At 39.5% G+C, this 20,264-nt stretch overlaps 2 protein-coding genes across 6 annotated transcripts in view; both read left to right on the top strand.

The window, feature by feature from the left end:
- The window catches only part of LOC126965835 (CD63 antigen-like), a 44,229-nt gene extending 41,445 nt beyond the window's left edge, over window positions 1-2,784 (top strand). The window contains exon 6 of one of the 2 annotated variants that reach the window (XM_050809708.1): window positions 862-2,784. In XM_050809708.1, the coding sequence (XP_050665665.1) occupies window positions 862-871 (10 nt within the window). In that variant the 3' untranslated portion in view covers window positions 872-2,784. The remainder of the gene's footprint in view (window positions 1-861) is intronic. The other variant, XM_050809630.1, reaches the window with a different exon arrangement.
- Window positions 2,785-14,558: 11,774 nt separating this feature from the next.
- LOC126979888 (ero1-like protein) overlaps window positions 14,559-20,264 on the top strand; it is a 26,554-nt gene continuing 20,848 nt past the window's right edge. For 3 of the 4 annotated variants that reach the window (XR_007732941.1, XM_050829573.1, XM_050829502.1), the window contains exon 1: window positions 14,560-16,323. Coding sequence is in view for 2 of the 4 variants with exons in the window: in XM_050829573.1 (XP_050685530.1) it covers window positions 14,897-16,323 (1,427 nt within the window). In the remaining 2 variants the exon portion in view is untranslated. Of the gene's footprint in view, window positions 16,324-20,264 lie in introns of all 4 variants that reach the window. The other variant, XR_007732949.1, reaches the window with a different exon arrangement.

Below are 20,264 nucleotides of genomic sequence, written 5' to 3'. Positions count from 1 at the left end.
TTCACCTATTTGCATAAACACTGTGCAGTATTCAATGAAGTAATTAAATAAATAAAATAAATAAATCCTTAATTTGCTAGAAAACATGTAACAATGGGTGTAAATAGTTTTAATGTTATCAGCCATTTCTGGCATGCAAAATTATTATTAACTATTAATTCATTTTTCGTTTCATTACAAAATTCTAGGTTTTATTATAATTGATTTAACATTAATAAACTCTATTTAATCAAAATTACTCTATTTTTAATTAAAATTTTATTTTAGACCAAAAAATTAATAGTTGTGTGATTTATACAGTGGGATAGTGAAATAAATATTATTATACGTGTATTCAAAATTAATTGATAGTTGGTTATATAACGAGGAATTAATGATAGTTAAAATGTGTATCCGGAATTTAGGTAATACTTAGAATTGTGTAGTATATTGTACAGGTTAGCTATCTCACTTATCACAATAAATGTACAGGTGTTTTTTTTTTACATTTAAGTCGGTTCGAGTCCCAGACGAGGCAAGTAATTTTTAGAAAATCTTTGAATGCAGAATTACTAACTTTTAAAAATAACATAAAGTCTTCTTTCAGTAAAATACCCTATCTACGATATTTTAGGTACTTTCCCTTCATGTCCCATAACTTTGGCACACCTGTATATCTTGTTGGTTGGCTTTATGCCAAAGCCCATCCTGGAATATTATGTAGATGTCTTTGCATGTGGCTTCAGAATTATTGTTGTTTTTTTATGTTTTAATTGGTGATTTGTTTAATAATGTGATTAATATTCGTCATGGTACCAGAATATTTGCTTATTTCTATTTATAAATGTTATACAACATTGAAATTGTTTATTCCTGTTGCAGGTACGCGTAAAACGGGGACAACACAAATTATAAAGTAATTCATATATTATGAACAGTTTATAGAAACTATGTTACGATAAACATTTATGTTAAGCACACACGGCTAAAAGAAGTACATTTCCAGTACCACACGAAATATTTGGAGGCTCCTTTGCACAGGATGCCGACTACATTATGGGTACCACAACGGCGCCTATTTCTGCCGTGAAGCAGTAATGTGTAAGAATTACTGTTTCGGTCTCAAGGGCGCCGTAGCTAGTGAAATTACTGGGCAAATGAGACTTAACATCTTATCTCTCACGGTGACGAGCCCTATTGTAGTGCTGCTCAGAATTTTTGGGTTTTTCAAGAATCCTGAGCGGTATTGCATTGCTATCGGCAGAGCGTATCAATTACGATCACCTGAAGGTCCTACTCGTCTCGTCCCTTATTTTCATAAAAAAAAGATACCCAACTTATGTATGAAAAATAATGGACTTGAAACATGGCATGCTTTATAAGGGAATGACTTTAACTCAGCTAGCTCTTGTTGTCTTACAGTACCAATAACATAATGATCTAGCATATTAGTCCACTCGGTAGTTAACACAAAAGCAGTATTTACAGACCTCCAACCTACCAATTACATCTTTAAAGTATTTTAACTAATATAAAATGGCTTTTCTTTGCTTTATATTTTATAGCTACTAGTTATTCTGTATCAAATGATACTGCATTATTTCGCTAATTTGACAAAACATGGAAACTATTTTGCCATGGTTCCACTCTGAGGTCGAACCTTTTGGACACATCTGAGTAGAGTTTAAAGAACAGTTCTTTATAAGGTTAAGTCAATTTCAAATGTCAATGTCAAATAACCACAACAGCTGTAATGAACAAAACTGTTCCATTTTGCCACTGATCAATAACGTAAACGTTACCTTTCAACATGATATTGACTGAATTGTTGTGCCCCTTCCACAGAGGCCATCTATAGGTATTATTCTACCTATAGATGGATTCTATTGAATAGAATGAACGTGTCAGGTAGAACAAATTATTAAAGCTACAATTTCCTACAAAACACTTAACGATTCGGGTTTATTTGTAACCATATGAGTTATAAATTTGAAACAGCGTGTGTGCTTAATAAATATTATTTAAATTGATCGTAACTTTAACGACAGCGAACCCCACCTCAAAATCGAACCGCGTTACCATCAAATTCGGCCTTGAAACTGTAGTTCCAAGACGCCAGAGTTTATTTTGTATAATGTACCTAACAGAGTCAACATGTGTAAGATGGAAGTTAATGTAAAGAATTTCAAGTTATTTTTTAAAGTTTTTGAATGTTTATGATAGTACTTTATAGGTGTACTCTTTCTATATTGGCTAAATTTGTACAAGCGAGATATTATTATACTTAATTGTTAATATTATGTTCTCAATGTTGTGATCGACGGAAAATTATAAAAAAAAATCTCCCAGAGTATATTATTTACGTTTCCACAAAGCACAATTTAACGTTATTATTAACTATGACATTTTGTATTTATTTTCACGTGTTCACTTTCTGATATTTTTATTGACTTTCGCCGCGCGCGATTTTGACTTTAGCTGATACTTTTAAGTTTTGTTAATCATATTTTATTGATTTTAAAATAAGTAATGTTAAGTTAATTAAGGTGTTTATATTTACAACATGCATAACTGAAATTATAAAAGTATTTTCTTAAGAGTTGTAGTTTTAACATACGTCCAATATACAAATTAGAGTGTTTAAATTTTGTATGCATTTGGTATGTTGAGTAAGTCACATGTTAATAGGTAGTCACTGACCGTGGTTTGACCGTCGTGTACCTATTTTGAATCTCTTGTGCATTTCTAAAACATCTTGCTTTTGTGAATTTCTATTGTATTTTAATAAAGTGTCATCGAATCGAACCTTTGGTTTTATTTAACTCCTTATAATTCTATTTATTATTATTAGGTCACGTCACAATTTGATGTGCTCCTTCCTTTTGTACCAGGTACCTTTGTTAGCCATCACCTCGTCAGAGGAAATATTTTCTTTGGCCATCTCACTCGACTAACATAACTGAACTGAGCAAAGTTAGGTAGTCCACAATTGAATACTCCAAAATAATATATAAACCCTGTTTGTTATTTTAGCTTTGGTATAGTATAGGGGCTCCTGTTTCCGCAATTAGACCACTAGCATGAATCCATTTTGCGTGCAGTAGTGGCCAGTTACTCCAACCAGCCCAGCTCCTTCCAGAAGTTCAGAACATTCCTGGGGTGTTCGCAGACTTCCTGGAGCGACCTCGTATTGGTTAAGGTTTTTGCCCGTTGGGTGGCCACCCCCGCACATTCCAGGATTACGTGAGCGACCGTTTCGTCTTCGGTCAGACAGCCTCTGCACTTAGGACTGTCCGTTACGCCGATTGCGAAAAGGTGTTTGTTTAGTGATGTGTGCCCCGTTAGGGTGCCCACCATTATACGGATGTCATGTCTGTTGAGGCTGATAAGTCTACGTGTCAGTTTGGGTGACAGTGCAGGTATCGCTTCCTTTGACTGTCTACAGCTTGAGACATTCATCCATCGGGTGTTGTGTAGGTCGTTGGTGAGAGAGCGTATCCATGAGCGCATTTGGCTGAAGGGCAGTGGCAGAAGTGGCAATGGACCAGTCACTAGATTTGCCGATGCCCGCCTTGCAAGCTCATCCGCTGCATCATTTCCCAACGAACCGCTATGTCCCTTGATCCATTGCAGGGTTACCCGGTTATAAGAGGCAACTTGTTCCAGGGTTTGGTGACACTCGTGTATTAGTGCTGAGTTGCAGTCATACTGTCAGAAAGAATTCTGATTCTGTGGCCATGTACTTTTCTTCTTATTATTGCGCTGGCGGCTTCCTTGATGGCTACGCACTCACATTGGAAGATGGAGCTGTGTGTGTTATTATTTTAGCTTTATTTATCTTTCTGACAAAATTGCTGATAATATTTTTATAGCCTAAACATACGATCGGATTTGGTACGACCGGACCGTCGCAAGGTCCGGTGGGCGCATCGCTCCAAGTAGTCCGGCGGCGGAAACGGTACGGTACGAAGGGTAATAATAATTTTGACAATGCGACATACCATATAATACGGCCCGCTAGCAGACCGAATTCAATTTGCTAAGATTCTTATTGTCTGTTGTCCCTTGGTTCCCTGTTGTTCATTCAAGAACAAAAAGCAGTATTGTGGTATCTTTTCGTTACTGTTATAGACTAAAAAATGGTCGCCTCTGGTACCGACCATTTGTTAGGCTATTAGCAGCAATGCAAGCATCCATCTAGTTCTGTATGACTTATTCAAAATAGCTAGAAGTGAGAATTGCTTGATGGGGCCATCGATAAATATCGTCACGAACCTAATGATTTTTTGGCCCCTGCAGTCCTTTTCACAGCCGGTCACATTTGTGAGACCCCTTTCTACCTAGGTCCTAGTGTGAGGTTATATAATTTGTAATTTTACATTTTGGAATTTATGATATTAAAAACAGCAGTGTTCCGAAATTATTTTTATTTTCATTTTAATTCTTTAACAATAAATTCAACATCAATTCAAAAATAGGCATGACCGCGGCATAATAATTAAGTACAAAACATTTTACACCTAAAATACCACATCTGGCGGCATTTGTCGGCTCGTGATAATACCGAGTCATGCAGACGAAGTTGCAACTGTATTTATGTTACTGTCTTATAATAAACGTAATGTAAAGTTATTCCAAGGTCTAAAATAACTTCTCCCTGTCATGTAATTCTGTAGTGACAAAGGATAAAGGCAAAAATGTTTTAAATTTGGTATAACTTCGCGTATAATAATAACACAGAATGTTGAGAGGTAGTGGATCTTATTCAACTTGCAAGACAATCTATACCTATATGAACATAAATATTCACGGAAATCATAGCTTGTAAGTTGTAATCAACACGGCAAATCAATTTGGCAACGTTAATCGTTGATTGCTGGGGAATATTGAGCCTTGAACGGCACAAGGCGCTTCTCTCACAACTTCTATCACTTCCTGTGAGATGCAAATGGATCTCCAGCTTCCTCACTAGGTGCAGCATACAGGTCGTTGTCGATGCTTATTGCTTGGACCCTAAGCCCGTGAACGCTGGAGTGCCCCAAGGCTGTGTGCTATCTCCTACACTGTTTGTTTTGCATATCAATGATATGTTGGAGACCAACATAGATTGCTATGCATAGACAACAGAACTGGTTTATAATTCAAGTCTCTCTCGGGAAATCATCGACCAGTGCCGGGAGCTACTTCTATAGATTCCTCTCTTGAGAAGATCGAGTAATGGGGTAAATTGAATCTTGTCCCATTTAACCAGATTAGGTCAGATCAGTTAAATAGATCCCGGCAATACTTTAAATCGGCCCACATTTTAGCGCTCTATTTGTAGGCCAGGTCCGACTTCATATGGAGTATTGCTGTCAGCTCTGGTCTGGTGTACCTCAGCCTCAGCTCGACCATCCATTTGACCACGTGCAACGCAGAGCATTTATCACGGGGAGTGTTACGAAGAGCTGTTTCACCTGATTTCAGCCCCTGAACCACCTTTGCACGACACGCCACAAATTAGGATATCATCCCCACCATCTGGATGTGTGGAGGTCCTCCATGGTATGGTTTTCAAGGTACTTTCTTCCACGTACTACAAAGCTGTCGTATGAGCTTCCTTGTGCGGTGTGTCCGGAACGATATGACATGGGTACCTTCAAAAAAAACGCGTACACCTTTCTTTAAGGCTGGCAACGCTCTTGTGATTCCTTTGGTGTCGCAAAAGAAAGTGGGCGGCTGTGATCACTAAGCCCCAGGTGTCTCGTACGTTTCTTTGTCCTCCTTTTGCATAAATATAAATGGTTGGAAGAATTGTAAGTAGGAGTTAGTATTTTGCCTATTTGTCGAAACTGACTAAGATGAATCGTCTCATTGACGACAAAAATGCAGTGTAGAAAGAGGCCTTAATATCACTATCAATGTAATGCTAAGTTCTGCCAAACACATGTCAGATAGTCAACTGTCATTATACAATTTGACAAATGACGATATACTTTTTGTTGACTGATTGGGATGAGCGAATGCAAAAATCCGATATGTAAGTATATCGAGTAAAATTGTGTATTTGAAATTATCATCAACAAGTTTATTGAAATGAAATTTATATAACTGTATGAATCGTGGTAACATAGTTCTTAAAAAATTTGTAGTTAAACAGCACTATTCGCCAATAAACGGCATACACTTATTTGATTGTTTGTATTAGAAAATAATTTTTAAATATGGAGACTTCATTCTATAGCGATAAAAATTGCACTGATTCACTTTATTTCCAGTGAATTTACCCTCCTTTTACTTTTTCTATAGGCTGCTTCTCCAGATACTGCATAACCTTAGTCTGGTAGGTCAGAGCTTAGAACCACTGTTTAACACATTTTAATAATCGAAAGGATTAATAGTTTCTCATGTAGGTATGCACTAGATTTATCATTAGCTACTTATCCTTCTGCTTGGATAGAACTTGTATCTATTGGCCATTGTTCTTATCTACGCCTTTGTTCTGGTCATGGAATTAAATTTTTCTTCCAGGTGAAGGGCCTTCAGTCCCCAGACGATGCTTCCCAGTATAGGCAGCTATATAGACTGATCTTCAAGTAATTGACTGGCGATTTACGCTGCCATATACAGGTTGTGTGAATAGAGCGAATAGAGGGCCATAGAGCGTAACAAAGGCTCCAAAGTATTCGCACGAGATTGGTCTTTTGGGCAGAGCCAACTGACCAAGCTGGAGGCTCGTGATGGCAGGGTAATTTCGTCAAAACCTGAATAAGCATTTGAAGTCGTGAAGTTCTACGGACAGTTAAACACGACCGCAAGGGCACCCGTTACCAACAAGGCTGGAGACCCAAGAGCTAAATTAACCCGACACTATACCGAAGATAGCCCAGACGTCAGCCTATACGAGGTTAGTATGGCCCTAAAACAGCTTAAAAAAACAAGGCGCCGGGTGATGATGGAATTACAGCCGAACTTCTGAGAGCTGGTAGTACTCCTGTGCTTAATATCCTCCAGAAGCTATTCAATTCCGTCATCCTTGAGGACAAATCGCCGCAAGCATGACACATAAGTATAGTAGTGCTGTTCTTAAAAAAGGGCGATAAAATGCTTTAAATGTACTTTTTAATCATATCACTTCTGAGCCATGTATAATAATATAAAATAAGCTGTTTTCTAGGGTTATCACGAATCGTCTCGTGCGCAGGTTGGACGACCTTCCGGACAAGCCGGATTCCGAAAAGGCAGTCCGGCTGCAGGATCAGATCTCGAAGCCTATCCGACTGCAGCGGGTAGTCAGACAAGGCGATGTTTTATCGCCCAAGCTGTTCACCGCTGCGGTTGAAAGATGTCTTTAAGCTTTTGGACTAGGACGGACTGGGCATCAATATCAACAGTTAATACATGAATCACCTTCGACTCGCAGACACTATCGTAATCATGGCAGATACCATGGAAGACTTGAATTGTATGCTCGATGGCCTCAATATAGCTTCCCAAGGAGTAAGTTAACTCAGTCTCAAAATGAATATCAACAAAATGAAGATCATGTAAAATGTCCATTTCGCACCTACTCCCTTAACAATTGGGAACTATACCCTCGACATTGTTGACGAGTACGTCTATTAAATTTATAGTTGTGTACCTACCTAAATCCAACACTAATCATGAAAACAATATTCATAAAGTATAATAATGATATTGACAGGGGAGTGGGTCAGGGATTGGAAATAATACTCCGCTTATAGGAACGAGTCTTTATTTGCGTTCACTTTTTCTGAACTTGCACTTCGCCGGCCTGCCGCTGTTCCTCTTGTGGGCGGCGGTACCTTCAACGCGTCACACCGCACCGAACACTAAGTCTCTTCTATCTTCTTCCTCTTGGAACACTTCCACTTTTCACTACTTCTTCTTTTATTCTTCTTCTTCTTTACACTTGCGAGTCAGAACTAGAACTGCCGTAGGCCACGCTTAGTACGGCTTATATACCCCCGGATCCGTTCTATTTTCAAAATGATTCTCCCATTCCATCTTTAAATTTAAATTGTACTAGAAAATTATTTTAACCATTTTTATCCTGCTTACACATTTTCCATCCCTTTTTTTCTGTTCGATTTGATCCTGAACTAACTAGAAATTTCCTTTAACTTCACAAAACCCAAAAAAATCCATACACTGGTAGGTGTATCGAACCCGGGTTTACAGCGTCTAAAGTAAACACTTTTCCGCTGAGCTACGAGTAATGCTGACGGAGCTGTTGAAATTAACAAAGTCTTGAAGTTTGACAACTCTCGTCATATACTTCGAAGGGTTGCTACGCAACACTGCCCCCTCCCAAGACATGATCGTCCCGATCATCGTTGCTTCCGTAGTACTTAGCCACCCGATCGACATGTACGATTTTCGGGGGACTTCGAGGGGTACGCTGGATCGTACGTATGGTCCCTCCCAACTTGGTTGGAGCTTCGGAGACTTCCCCTTTCGCCTTACAGGATTGTGTAACCAAATCAGGGTTCCCTCTTCAAAACCAGGAATATTAGCTCTTCGATCGTAGCGGGTCTTCATCCGTTCACTTGCCTTAAGCCCAGTTGTTCTAATTTCCTCGTAGATGTCAACCATCTTTTTCCGTAACTCATCCACATATTCTGTTATACTTTTCGGAGTATCCGGTGGACAGCCTGAGAGTAAATCAGCTGGCAATTTCAATTCCCTTCCAAAATTGGCGTACGCAGGAGTCACCGTTGTCGTCTCGTGTATTGCGCTTCTATACGACATAAGAAACAGTGGAATGTACTCATCCCAGTTATCCTGATGACTGTCCACTACTTTTGCCAGATGTCGCTCCAATGTTTGGTTAAACCTCTCCACCATCCCGTCCGACTGTGGATGATATGGCGTAGTTCTGGTCTTATGGATTCCCAAGATCTTGCAAACTTCTTGAAATACTTGTGATTCGGAGTTCCGCCCTTGGTCACTGTGCAACTCCAAAGGCACACCGAATCTGCAGAAAACTTCATTCACCAGCTTCGTCGCAACGGTAATTGCTTCTTGATTCGGTAGAGCAAATGCTTCCGGCCACTTCGTGAAATAATCCATCACCACCATTCTGTAACGGTTTCCAGATTTGGTGACTGGGAACGGTCTGGCCATATCCAGAGCTACTCTTTCCCACGGAGCCCCAACATTGTACAACTTCATAGCTCCTCTGCTTCTGGTCTGAGGTCCTTTGACAGCAGCACAACTCTTGCATTTTCGGCACCAGTCTTCCACATCATCACGGCAATGCAACCAGTAAAATCGTTCTTTAATTTTTGTGAGAGTTCTTCTTATTCCCAAATGTCCACCTGAAGAACCATCGTGATAAGCTCTCAGGATCCCGTTCACCTTCTCCCTGGGAACGACCAGTTGCAGATGGCAATCCTTTCCTTGCGGGGTTTCCCATTTACGGCATAGCAACCCGTCATGCATCACCAAACTGTTCCATTGTGCCCAGAGACTCTTGGTAGCCGTACTGTGTCTAGCCACTTCAGTCCATTTTGGTTTAAGTGATCCACTTGCTAGCCAATGTAAAAGTGGTTGAAGATCCTTATCATTTTCCTGAGCTCTCCTCATTGCATCGTTGCTCCAGTTCTCGTCGATCGAATCTGTTCTGATCAGCCGGATCATAAAATTCTCTTTCTCCTCATGACGAATGCAATGTTTGCATTCCATCGGACAAGATCTTCTAGATAACGCATCTGCATTTCCATGACTTTTTCCTCCTCGATGCTCGATTTCAAAGTCATACTCTTGAAGTTGCTCAATCCATCTGGCCACTTGTCCTTCCGGATTCTTGAATTCTAGTAACCACTTCAAGGCGGCATGATCAGTCCTTACGAGGAATTTGCGACCCAACAAGTACTTTTTGAAATGTTGTAATGTCTTCACCACGGCCAGTAACTCCCTACGAGTTACAAAGTAGTTTCTCTCCGGCTTTGATAAAGATTTGCTAAAGTATGCAATTACAACTTCTTGATCTCCTCTCTTCTGAGATAGTACTCCACCAATTCCAGTGTTGCTAGCATCAGCATCCACTATGAATCTTTCCTCTGTGTCAGGATATCCGAGGATAGGTGATTCACATAGTCTTTTCTTCAACTCTAAGAAAGCTTGTTCGCATTCTTCATCCCAGGAAAAGGCTCTTTTCTCCTCCGTCAGTCGATGTAAGGGCTTAGCAACATCGGAAAACCCTTTCACAAAGCGTCGATAATAAGAGCATAGTCCTAGAAATGCTCTCACATGTGTCTTTTCTGTCGGCGTCGGCCAGTCTTTGACAGCACTTATCTTGGCAGGATCCGTCGCAACGCCTTGCTCCGAGATAACGTGCCCCAAGTAATTCACCTGACGTTGAAAGAAGAAATATTTCTTTGGACTCAACTTCAAGTTGGCACCCTGCAGTTTTGTGAAGACTTTTTCGAGCTTCTTAAGATGATCTTCAAAACTTCGTCCCATAATGATTATGTCATCCAAGTAGACAAGGCAGGTTTCTCCCAACATACCTGCCAGCACATGCTCCATCAACCTTTCGAAAGTAGCTGGGGCGTTGCATAATCCGAAGGGCATTGTTTTGAACTGCCATAACCCTTTTCCGGTCGACTTGCCAGTAGCCACTTTTCAAATCAAGAGTAGAGAACCACGTCATGCAACAAAGTGAATCTAATGTGTCATCGATTCTTGGCAATGGATAACTGTCTTTCTTAGTTACATCGTTCAAACGCCGATAGTCCACACAAAATCTAGTTGATCCATCCTTCTTCTTCACCAGAACCACTGGAGAACACCATGGACTCGATGACGGTTCTATCACACCATTTTCTTTCATATCCCGAATCATGTCTTCCACTTCTTGTTCACGTGCAAACGGAATACGCCTTGGTCTTTGCCTTATCGGAACAGTGTCTCCTGTGTCGATCTTGTGTTTCACCAAACCAGTTCTTCCGATGTCCCCGTCGTTCTTCGAGAACATCCCGGCGTAGCGTAGCAGGAAATTTCTCGCTTTTATTAACTGTAGCTTGGTAAGATTGTCCTTACAGCCATCCAGAAGTTTCTGTATGTTCACACCCTGGCTTGCAGCTACGGTCTTCCTCCCTTCTTCACACTTTCTTAACCATGCTATCTCCTCACAACCTCCTATCACTGTTCCTTTCCTAATGATTTGCTTGTCCTCATGAGGATTAAACACGGGAACCATCGCAATTTGGGAGTTTCCCACAACAGTCCTGGCTGGGATCCATTTCGTGTCCGATGTCTCTCTTTCTATTAAAGCGCATTTACAAGGTCTTCCTCTGTCATCTCTTGGCAGGACTACCGGGACTAGGGTCTGCGATCTCGGATTTAAAGAAGTGTCTCGTAAGCACAACACTTTCCCAAAAGTTCCGCCTTTTATTGGAATTTCTTCACCTCCATGCTTCAATACACCATGTTTCATGTTAATCGTACACTGATGATTTCAAAGAAAATCCAACCCAATGATGCAGTCATCTGTGATATCTGCGATTACCACTTTTTGCCAGTACAACGTACTACCGATTTTCACGGCCACGATCTTCTCTCCCTGGACTGGTATGCGCTGGCCGGTAGCTGTTGTGAGTGTTAAGTTTGCATTTTCTCGCATATGTCGTCTTCCGATGCTCTCTAGTCTTCTTTGGCTAACGACTGTACGTGAGGCTCCCGTATCCAAAGTGAAACGGCAAGATTTTCCATTTATCATTCCCTCTATAACTAAAGTGTTTCCGTCACATGTCTGCTTAACGAAGATCCTTGGGGCTTTGCTTCTACCAGCCAGCGCCCACCCCACTGCCCTGGCCTCTTCTAGTTTTCCTGCTGCTCCAGCGGTGATGTTGAGACCGCCGCATCCTTCCTACCTTGCGTTATGCTCTCACGCCTGGGGCAAGTGCTCCTAATGTGTCCTCGCTCCCCACACCCATAGCATACTGGGCTATATGCTTGCCTTCGGCTGGAATCTGCTGGTACAATTTTGCGGAGTCTCAACCCCCGAGAATCGTGGCGAACTGCTTCCACTTCCAACGCATGTGCCACCGCTTCCTTCAAGCTAGTATGATGACTCAGTCGTACGGCTGCTCTTACTTCGGCGTCCCGTATTCCATCGATGAACACTTGAAGCAACATTTCTTCTATTGCAGTTGGCGACGACTGATATGCTTTACGCACTAGCTTCTCAGCTTCGAGGGACCACTGCTGCAGAGTTTCGTTGGCCCTTTGACTGCGGTCCTTAAGCTGCGCCCGATACACATGCTCAAGGTGTTTATCGCCATAACGTGCCTACAACGCGTTAAGAAGGTCCGTATAGGTTACTTCCTCCTTCCCAGCGCCGAGTGCTTCCAATACGGAAAGTGCTTCATCACGGAGCGCTAGTGTGAGGGCAGAGTGTGCTTCTTGGTCACTCCAACCACTTGCTCTTCTGACCGTCTCTAATTGTAGCTTGAAGGCGGCCCAGGAAGACTTGCCGTCGTAGGGGGGTACTTTCAAACTTCTGGTCGATGTGATTCCGCAGGTGACTCCTGGGTTGGCTGAAGGACCCCCACACACGACCTTCCTATTGAGCTGATGAATAGTTGCTTCCATCTCCCCCATCTTCCTTTTCACAGTGTCAATCCGGGCGATCTCCTTTTCTAGTGTCAATCCTGGCGATCTCCTTTTCTACAGCGTCAATCCGGGCGGAGATTTTCTGCACCACTGATAAAATTTCCTTGGAGAGGCCTTCATGCAGACCTCGCAGCTGCTCCTCCTGTCGACGTGCTTGCTCTTCCTGCAAGGCTCGCAGCTGCTCCTCCTGTCGACGCACTTGCTCCTCCTGTCGGAGCGCTTGTTCCTCTTGCAAGCCCCGCAGCTGCTCCTCCTGTCGGCGCGCTTGCTCTTTCATCATGGTGGCCATCTGCTGCATGAGCGCGCTGATGTCTACGGCAGGAGCCTGCGGTGCTGACACGCACGCACTGAGTTCAGAGCCGGATGCTTGTTGTGACTCGTCCTCTGCCGCTGCAGCTGCTCCCGCTCGCGTGGTCACTCCCTTTTCGTTCCTGGGCACTAATGGCATCTTTCCAATCCCACTTCTGACACCAATTGACACGGGAGTGGGTCAGGGATTGGAAATAATACTCCGCTTATAGGAACGAGTCTTTATTTGCGTTCACTTTTTCTGAACTTGCACTTCGCCGGTCTGCCGCTGTTCCTCTTGTGAGCGGCGGTACCTTCAACGCGTCACACCGCACCGAACACTAAGTCTCTTCTATCTTCTTCCTCTTGGAACACTTCCACTTTTCACTACTTCTTCTTTTCTTCTTCTTCTTCTTTACACTTGCGAGTCAGAACTAGAACTGCCGTAGGCCACGCTTAGTACGGCTTATATACCCCCGGATCCGTTCTATTTTCAAAATGATTCTCCCATTCCATCTTTAAATTTAAATTGTACTAGAAAATTCTTTTAACCATTTTTATCCTGCTTACACATTTTCCATCCCTTTTTTTCTGTTCGATTTGATCCTGAACTAACTAGAAATTTCCTTTAACTTCACAAAACCCAAAAAAATCCATACACTGGTAGGTGTATCGAACCCGGGTCTACAGCGTCTAAAGTAAACACTTTTCCGCTGAGCTACGAGTAATGCTGATGGAGCTGTTGAAATTAACAAAGTCTTGAAGTTTGACAACTCTCGTCATATACTTCGAAGGGTTGCTACGCAACAATATACTTACTTACAAGTTTATTGCAGTTTATGTGTGTAATATAATTTTAATAAGTCAGATGCATCACTATTCTATTATCATTATAGTAGGGTATGTACACTGCTGAGACAATAATATTATTATTGTGAGTGCAATCAGCGTGGCGCATAGTGCTGTCCCCTTCTTTCCCACGCAATTATTAACACGACAGTCGACTCGACCGACGCGAGCCGAGTTGACCTGACCATCATCAACCATCGTGTTTGCTTGCTTTGATCTACGTCGACTCGCGGACATAAATACCTCCAGAATCAGTAACTCCTAATTTTTATTATCGAGATATCTCGAGACATTCTTAAAATTATAATGATTTCATGAGTATATGTCATAATCGCCCACCGCAAGTACTTTTTGGTTTCATGTTTGCCCTTCGCATTTGCTTATTACAGCAGAATCATATGCAGTTTATTAGGTATTAATAAGAATACGCGTAATTCACAACTTTAAGAACTTTTTAATAGTAACAGCTTTAAGCTTATTAAAAGGTTTAACTAATTTTACAGTTAATTCTAAATCTTACTATATCCTCTTTTTTATAAAAGAAATATGATGAAATATTGAGAATAAAATTAGCCCACATTGCAATTTAAATGAAGGAACTGTGGAATATCTTATTTTCGACTGGCAAACATTTCTGATTGACATATTTGTGATGGCTAGTGAAATCAGTGATTCAAAAATTTTATGTGATTTTTCATTCCGGCCGCCTCCACTTGATCACCTGATCATTTATTAAGAGACAAAAGATGTTATAAACCATTATATAAATTATATTAAGAATACAATTCCAACAACATAAAATAAAGTGAAGTGAACTGTGAAATGAAAAGTATATTTAGATAATAAAAAAGACTTGACTTAAAGGTCTTAGTTACCAGGTCATGAAATCCTAAAAAAAAGTATTTGCTTATCAAAATTATTGTTTACTTGTTACGATCGTCAAAATTCGTATCTATCTCGTAAATTATTATGCTATGAGAAATATCACTGTTTGTAAAGTGATGTGTGGACGTAGAGACGTGTGTTTATTTTGTTACAATTAGAATACACTTTCACTTTTTCGCGATTCACATAGTAAATCACTTTGAGGATTTTGATTCTGCTCAATGTCTCGAACAAGGAACTTTCTGTACGGAACTTTAATTTATATTTGAGAAAGATGGTGTACAAAAATTGTTTTGTTGTATTTATTATTTTCGCGGTAGTGAAAGTTCAGGCCGTGGGTTTCGACACAGAATTATTCGAGACAGCTCCTTGTGATAGCAATGCCTGTTTTGATTCGCTTCATGGTTCGCTCGGTGATTGCTCTTGCAATGTCGATACGATTGACTATTTCAACAATGTAAAAATATTTCCTCGTATCCAGAGTTTAGTGAGCAAGGATTACTTTCGCTTCTACAAGGTAAATTTGAAGAAGGAGTGTCCATTTTGGGCTGATGATAGTAGGTGCGCCATGAAATATTGTCACATTAAAACCTGTTCTAAAGAAAGTGTCCCTGGTTATGATAGTGAGTATGAAAATGAGTATTTGGAAGAATCTCCAGCTACAAAGTATTCTGAGAATACACAAAGCAAATGTAAAGGAGATTCTGATCATGATCCAGATCTGGGTTACTTGAACATGACTATTAGTGCTGCTAATCAATTTGAAATAGCCAAATGGAAAGCCTATGATGATTCAGTTGAAAATTTCTGTCAGAATGACGACAAGGATGTTGAGGCAGAATATGTTGACCTTTCATTGAACCCAGAACGGTATACAGGATATAAAGGACCATCAGCACACAGGATATGGAGAAGTATCTACCAGGAAAATTGCTTTCGTCCAAAGTCGAATCCATATGAGTCGTTTCCTCATGTCCTCAGTTCAGATTTGGGTAATATGTGTTTAGAGAAAAGAGTATTTTATCGTGCAGTATCAGGTCTTCATAGTAGCATTAACATTCATTTGTGCTCTAAGTACTTACTATCAGAAAAGGGAATAGGCTTTGCCGCTTCTCCTGAAGGAGAATGGGGTCCCAATATTGCAGAATTTCAGAGGCGATTTGATCCATCACAAACATTTGGAGAAGGACCCAACTGGCTCAAAAACTTGTACTTTGTATACCTATTAGAAATGAGAGCACTAGCAAAAGCAGGTCCTTATTTGGAACGTGAAGACTATTTTACAGGAAATCCAACTGAAGATGAAGAAACAAGAAATGCCATTAGTAACATGCTCGGTATTATATATACATTCCCAGAGCATTTTAATGAGTCTCTAATGTTTAATGGTGGTCTTCAAGCAACACAGTTGAAAAATGAGTTCCGAGAACACTTTAGGAACATTTCAAGAATTATGGACTGTGTTGGATGTGATAAATGTAAATTGTGGGGTAAATTGCAGACTCAAGGATTGGGCACAGCTCTGAAAATCCTTTTCTCTGGTAAATGGGACAGTGAGGGTGATCCTGACCAAGGCAAACTACCATTGAGGCATAAATCTAATAAGAGGCTTCACCGATCCGAGATAGTTGCACTTTTTAATGCTTTTGCAAGATTATCCAACAGTATACGGGAACTAGAAAATTTCAGGAATATGCTAAGGTAAGGCCTGTTTGTGTAATTACCAGAAACCTCCCTATGTTGATTTTTTATTAAACTTATAGCTTGAGTCACCAGTTTGGGTCGAGCACATAATATATGTTGTACAGGGATTGCTAATTGCTTCTTTCTCATGTATTTCTTGAATGAAAAATACATTGTATTTAGGTGAAAATTTTGAAATGAAGACTTCTATTATAAAAGCTGAAACCGACTGTGATTATGTATGTTAATATGTTTTTTAATTAGTATACAAATTCCATATATTATAATATTTCAAGTATCAGTGCTGTTTCATATATTTTTATAATTAGCACTCTCATTAACATGATGAAGTTGGGTCACTTAATAAAGATCATAAATAAATAAATAATAATAAATAAAATAAAATTATTTATTGGTTTTACCAAATTATCCATAATAAATTAGGCATCATGCCCTCTGGTGAGGCCCTAAGTATTGTGAATTTACTAAAAACATTGTTGAAAATTTTAATAGTAATAGAAATTTTTACATAAAAACTGCCTAACACTTTTATATATATTACATTAATTCATGTTATAAATATATACTTGTTTCTTTAATTAAAAAGTTATATAGGAAACTTGCTTTTGCTAGAAATAATAATTTCATATTTGAGAGCATTTTTTGAACAATATATTTAACTGTTAATGCAAATGCATTGTAGAAGTACTTTTGTTTTTTGCCTATTCATACTAAGTACATTGGATAGCACATATTTTGTAGACATTTTCACTTCAAAAAACTAGTTGATCAATGATGGATATCTGGAACACTAAGATACCTGTATGGCATAGACTCCTAAACTAGCAAATTATTTATCGTTGAACAGTCATTTAGAGCACTGGAAGTAAATAATGTATCTTAGTTGCCCTTTTTCAGATAAAAGTTTCTGAATTTCTTTTAATATGCTTGTCATTGCAATTAACAATTACTAACTTTTCAAGACCTCTGATATTTTCTGACATTCCTAGAGTCCAGGACAAGTAAATATACTATCACCTGACAGTAATAAAAAGTAATAATGTGACTTAGAAGTATACTTTTTGTAAGGAGTGGGGAAAACGGTTTTACTACTTTCGGAACAAGTTCCAGAAATAGTAACTTGAAAGAAGCTCAGTTGGGCGGCTGAATTGTTTATATTGCGAATGTATATCTATTAGGAGTCTAATAAAATTTGAGGACGATATATGGAAACCTTGCCATTGTGATTTCTACACTTAAACTCGACAACACATAACTGTTTTTCTTACAGCCTCCGGTTTTTTTATCTAAATGATCGTACAGCCTGGGACTAGATTGTGATTATTTTATAGCGATAGAAATGACTGTACAATATTGTATATTTTTATTGAAAAGATCGCAAAAAAGAATGCTAGGAGAGTTTCTTGCGCCTCTTCTTCTCTCTCAGAGTGCCATTTGTTCCCGAAGTGGTAGTAGTATCTAGTAGTTATTAGAAATGACATCAAAAAGAATTCTAAAGGAAACAATTTTGAGAAAATAAATGCCTTTTTATGCCTTTTGGTAATCCTTTATTGTTTAATTAATAACTACAATAGTTTGATTTTATTTTACAAAAGATTCTAATGTGATATTATATTTCGCAGACAGGATATTTGAATTTGTATGAAGTAGGTATTTTCGTACGAGAACAGAAAGTCGCGAGCGTAGTACGTATCGCGTTAGGACACGTGTTACATCAACAGGTGACTCGAACAACTAATTTTGGCCTTTGTGCTGTATCAGTATACGTAATATTAAATACGTCACAGCTTGATATATATCCGTTCGCTAACATATGCCAGGCTATGTAATAGATACATGTAATTAAGATAACAGCTTCATTAAATCCCCAATATTATCATAATTACGTCCGTATATCCATACGTATGTATCTCGTATAATCCAATATTGTTATTTTTAGTGTGGATTAAAAAAAAAAACAATATTTACCGTTTGACAAATAAAATAATAAAACCGATTATTTTTTTTTGAATAAAAATGCAATGCAATTAATTTTTTAATCAATGTAGCTATCTAATTATCTTTATTAATAATAGGGATTATAAGAATTAAAATTAGAAAAAAAAAACAGAAATGTATTTGGCTGCACCTGACAGCAACATCTTTAAATCCTTTTGTTTGATGGCCCCCATGGCCTAGTGGTTCGAATTCTAGTAGATTTTTTTTTAAATATTTGCATAAATTAATAAATATGATTGATTGTTTCCGAGTCATTGATGGTTATATTATATTTATGTTCGTTTAAATATGTATGTCGTATTTAATAAATCGTCTGGAACCCATAGTTTTTTTTTATCGACGAGGAGGACAAAGTATGTATACATATTATTATGCCTAGTTAAGGGTCGTCCATAAAATAATTACGTGAGGTGTTTTTTCTCAATTTTCTGTCCTTCCCTCCCCCCCTGGTGAGATTTCATGAAATTTTATTCAACCACGTCCCCCATCCCCCAATCTCACGTAAGATTTTTTAAAATGTGGGTTTCTTATATAAACGCGTTGGATTGTTATTGTAAAAAGAAAAAAATCTATATAATGTAAATTAAGCTATTTGGTATTAAACAAATTTTGGTGGTTCGACAGTCAGTTGATGTATAATGTCGAAGTATAAATGAAATTATTATTTTTCGAACGAATTAGTGAACAATCGGGCTTTAAATGGACCAAAATAGTATATTTTAATTTGTTTCAATCAGAAAAAAAATTGCGTGATAATTGCTGAGACCTCTCTCCAACGTAAGATATGATGAGATTTGGCTCGACCCCCTCCCCCCCTTAAACATCTCACGTAATTTATGGACGCCCCCTTAGGGGCTTGATAATTTGTGTGAAAGTGTGTCTTCTTATTATTATTGTCTTCCCATAAATATATGTAGCTTGTTATAGTCTATAAATGTAATATGTACAAAAGTCTTTGAAATCCACTTTCTGGTATTGTTTTACACACAGTTTGAAAATTACTTTTGATGCAACCGTTAACGTATAAAACAAGATAGTTAGGTACCATCTCAGTCATCTTGTGAACGAGCGAGTGCTTTTTTTCGGCGGTGTTTAAACTTTAAAGGTCATTGTGACCTTATATTTGTAAGGGCGCATCAGCGGGTTACGCGCCCGTCATTATTTCAAAAAACATGTGTAGTGACATTCTTTGATTTTTTTTATGAACATAAGGCACGAGACGAGCATGACGAAAAGTTAAATAGAATTACAATTTTTGTACACAAATTAAATTTGTAACCAAAATATATGAACTTTGCGGGACTCGAACCCGCAACCATTCGGGTTCCGTCCGAGCGCTTTTTCCAGCTCAGCGTTTGTTTCCTTACGGAGACGCAGATATCTCGACCTAGCGATACGTCATATTTAACGTACCCCTGGTACAAAATTGAGCATATATTCATGCCTCATGCCGGGGTATGTGTGTACGTTAGGGAGGATATCTGCTGTCGCCGTCTCGGCAATTTTGAGGGTAGGGGCCTGTCTACTCTCTGGCTCCGCGTAGATTTAGAGGACCGCGTCCGCATCTATGCGTGTGTCTACAGGTCCCATAGTGGTAACGCAGAAACGGATCACCTCATGGGCTGCGTTCAAGCAGCATTTGATGACGTGCTTGCTCAGATCTCCTCCGCTGAAATCGTAGTCTTGGGTGATTTCAACGGGCACAATGTCGAATGGCTTGGATCACGTACCACACACTACGCAGGGCGATCTGTGCATAATTTTGCATTGGCGTACGGTCTGTCCCAATTGGTTGAGTCGCCGACGCGGCTCCCGGATGGATCCCACATGCCGTCCTTATTAGATCTTCTGCTGACTACACATCCCGATGGTTACCAGGTCTCTGTCGACGCCCCTCTCGGAACGTCCGACCATTGCCTGGTCAGGAGTGTATTGCCTAT

The sequence above is a fragment of the Leptidea sinapis genome, chromosome 1, assembly GCF_905404315.1.
Source record: "Leptidea sinapis chromosome 1, ilLepSina1.1, whole genome shotgun sequence".
Classification (NCBI taxonomy): domain Eukaryota; kingdom Metazoa; phylum Arthropoda; class Insecta; order Lepidoptera; family Pieridae; genus Leptidea; species Leptidea sinapis.
The sequence above is the reverse complement of the archived record's forward strand: the minus strand, read 5'-3'. Positions and strand labels throughout refer to the sequence as shown.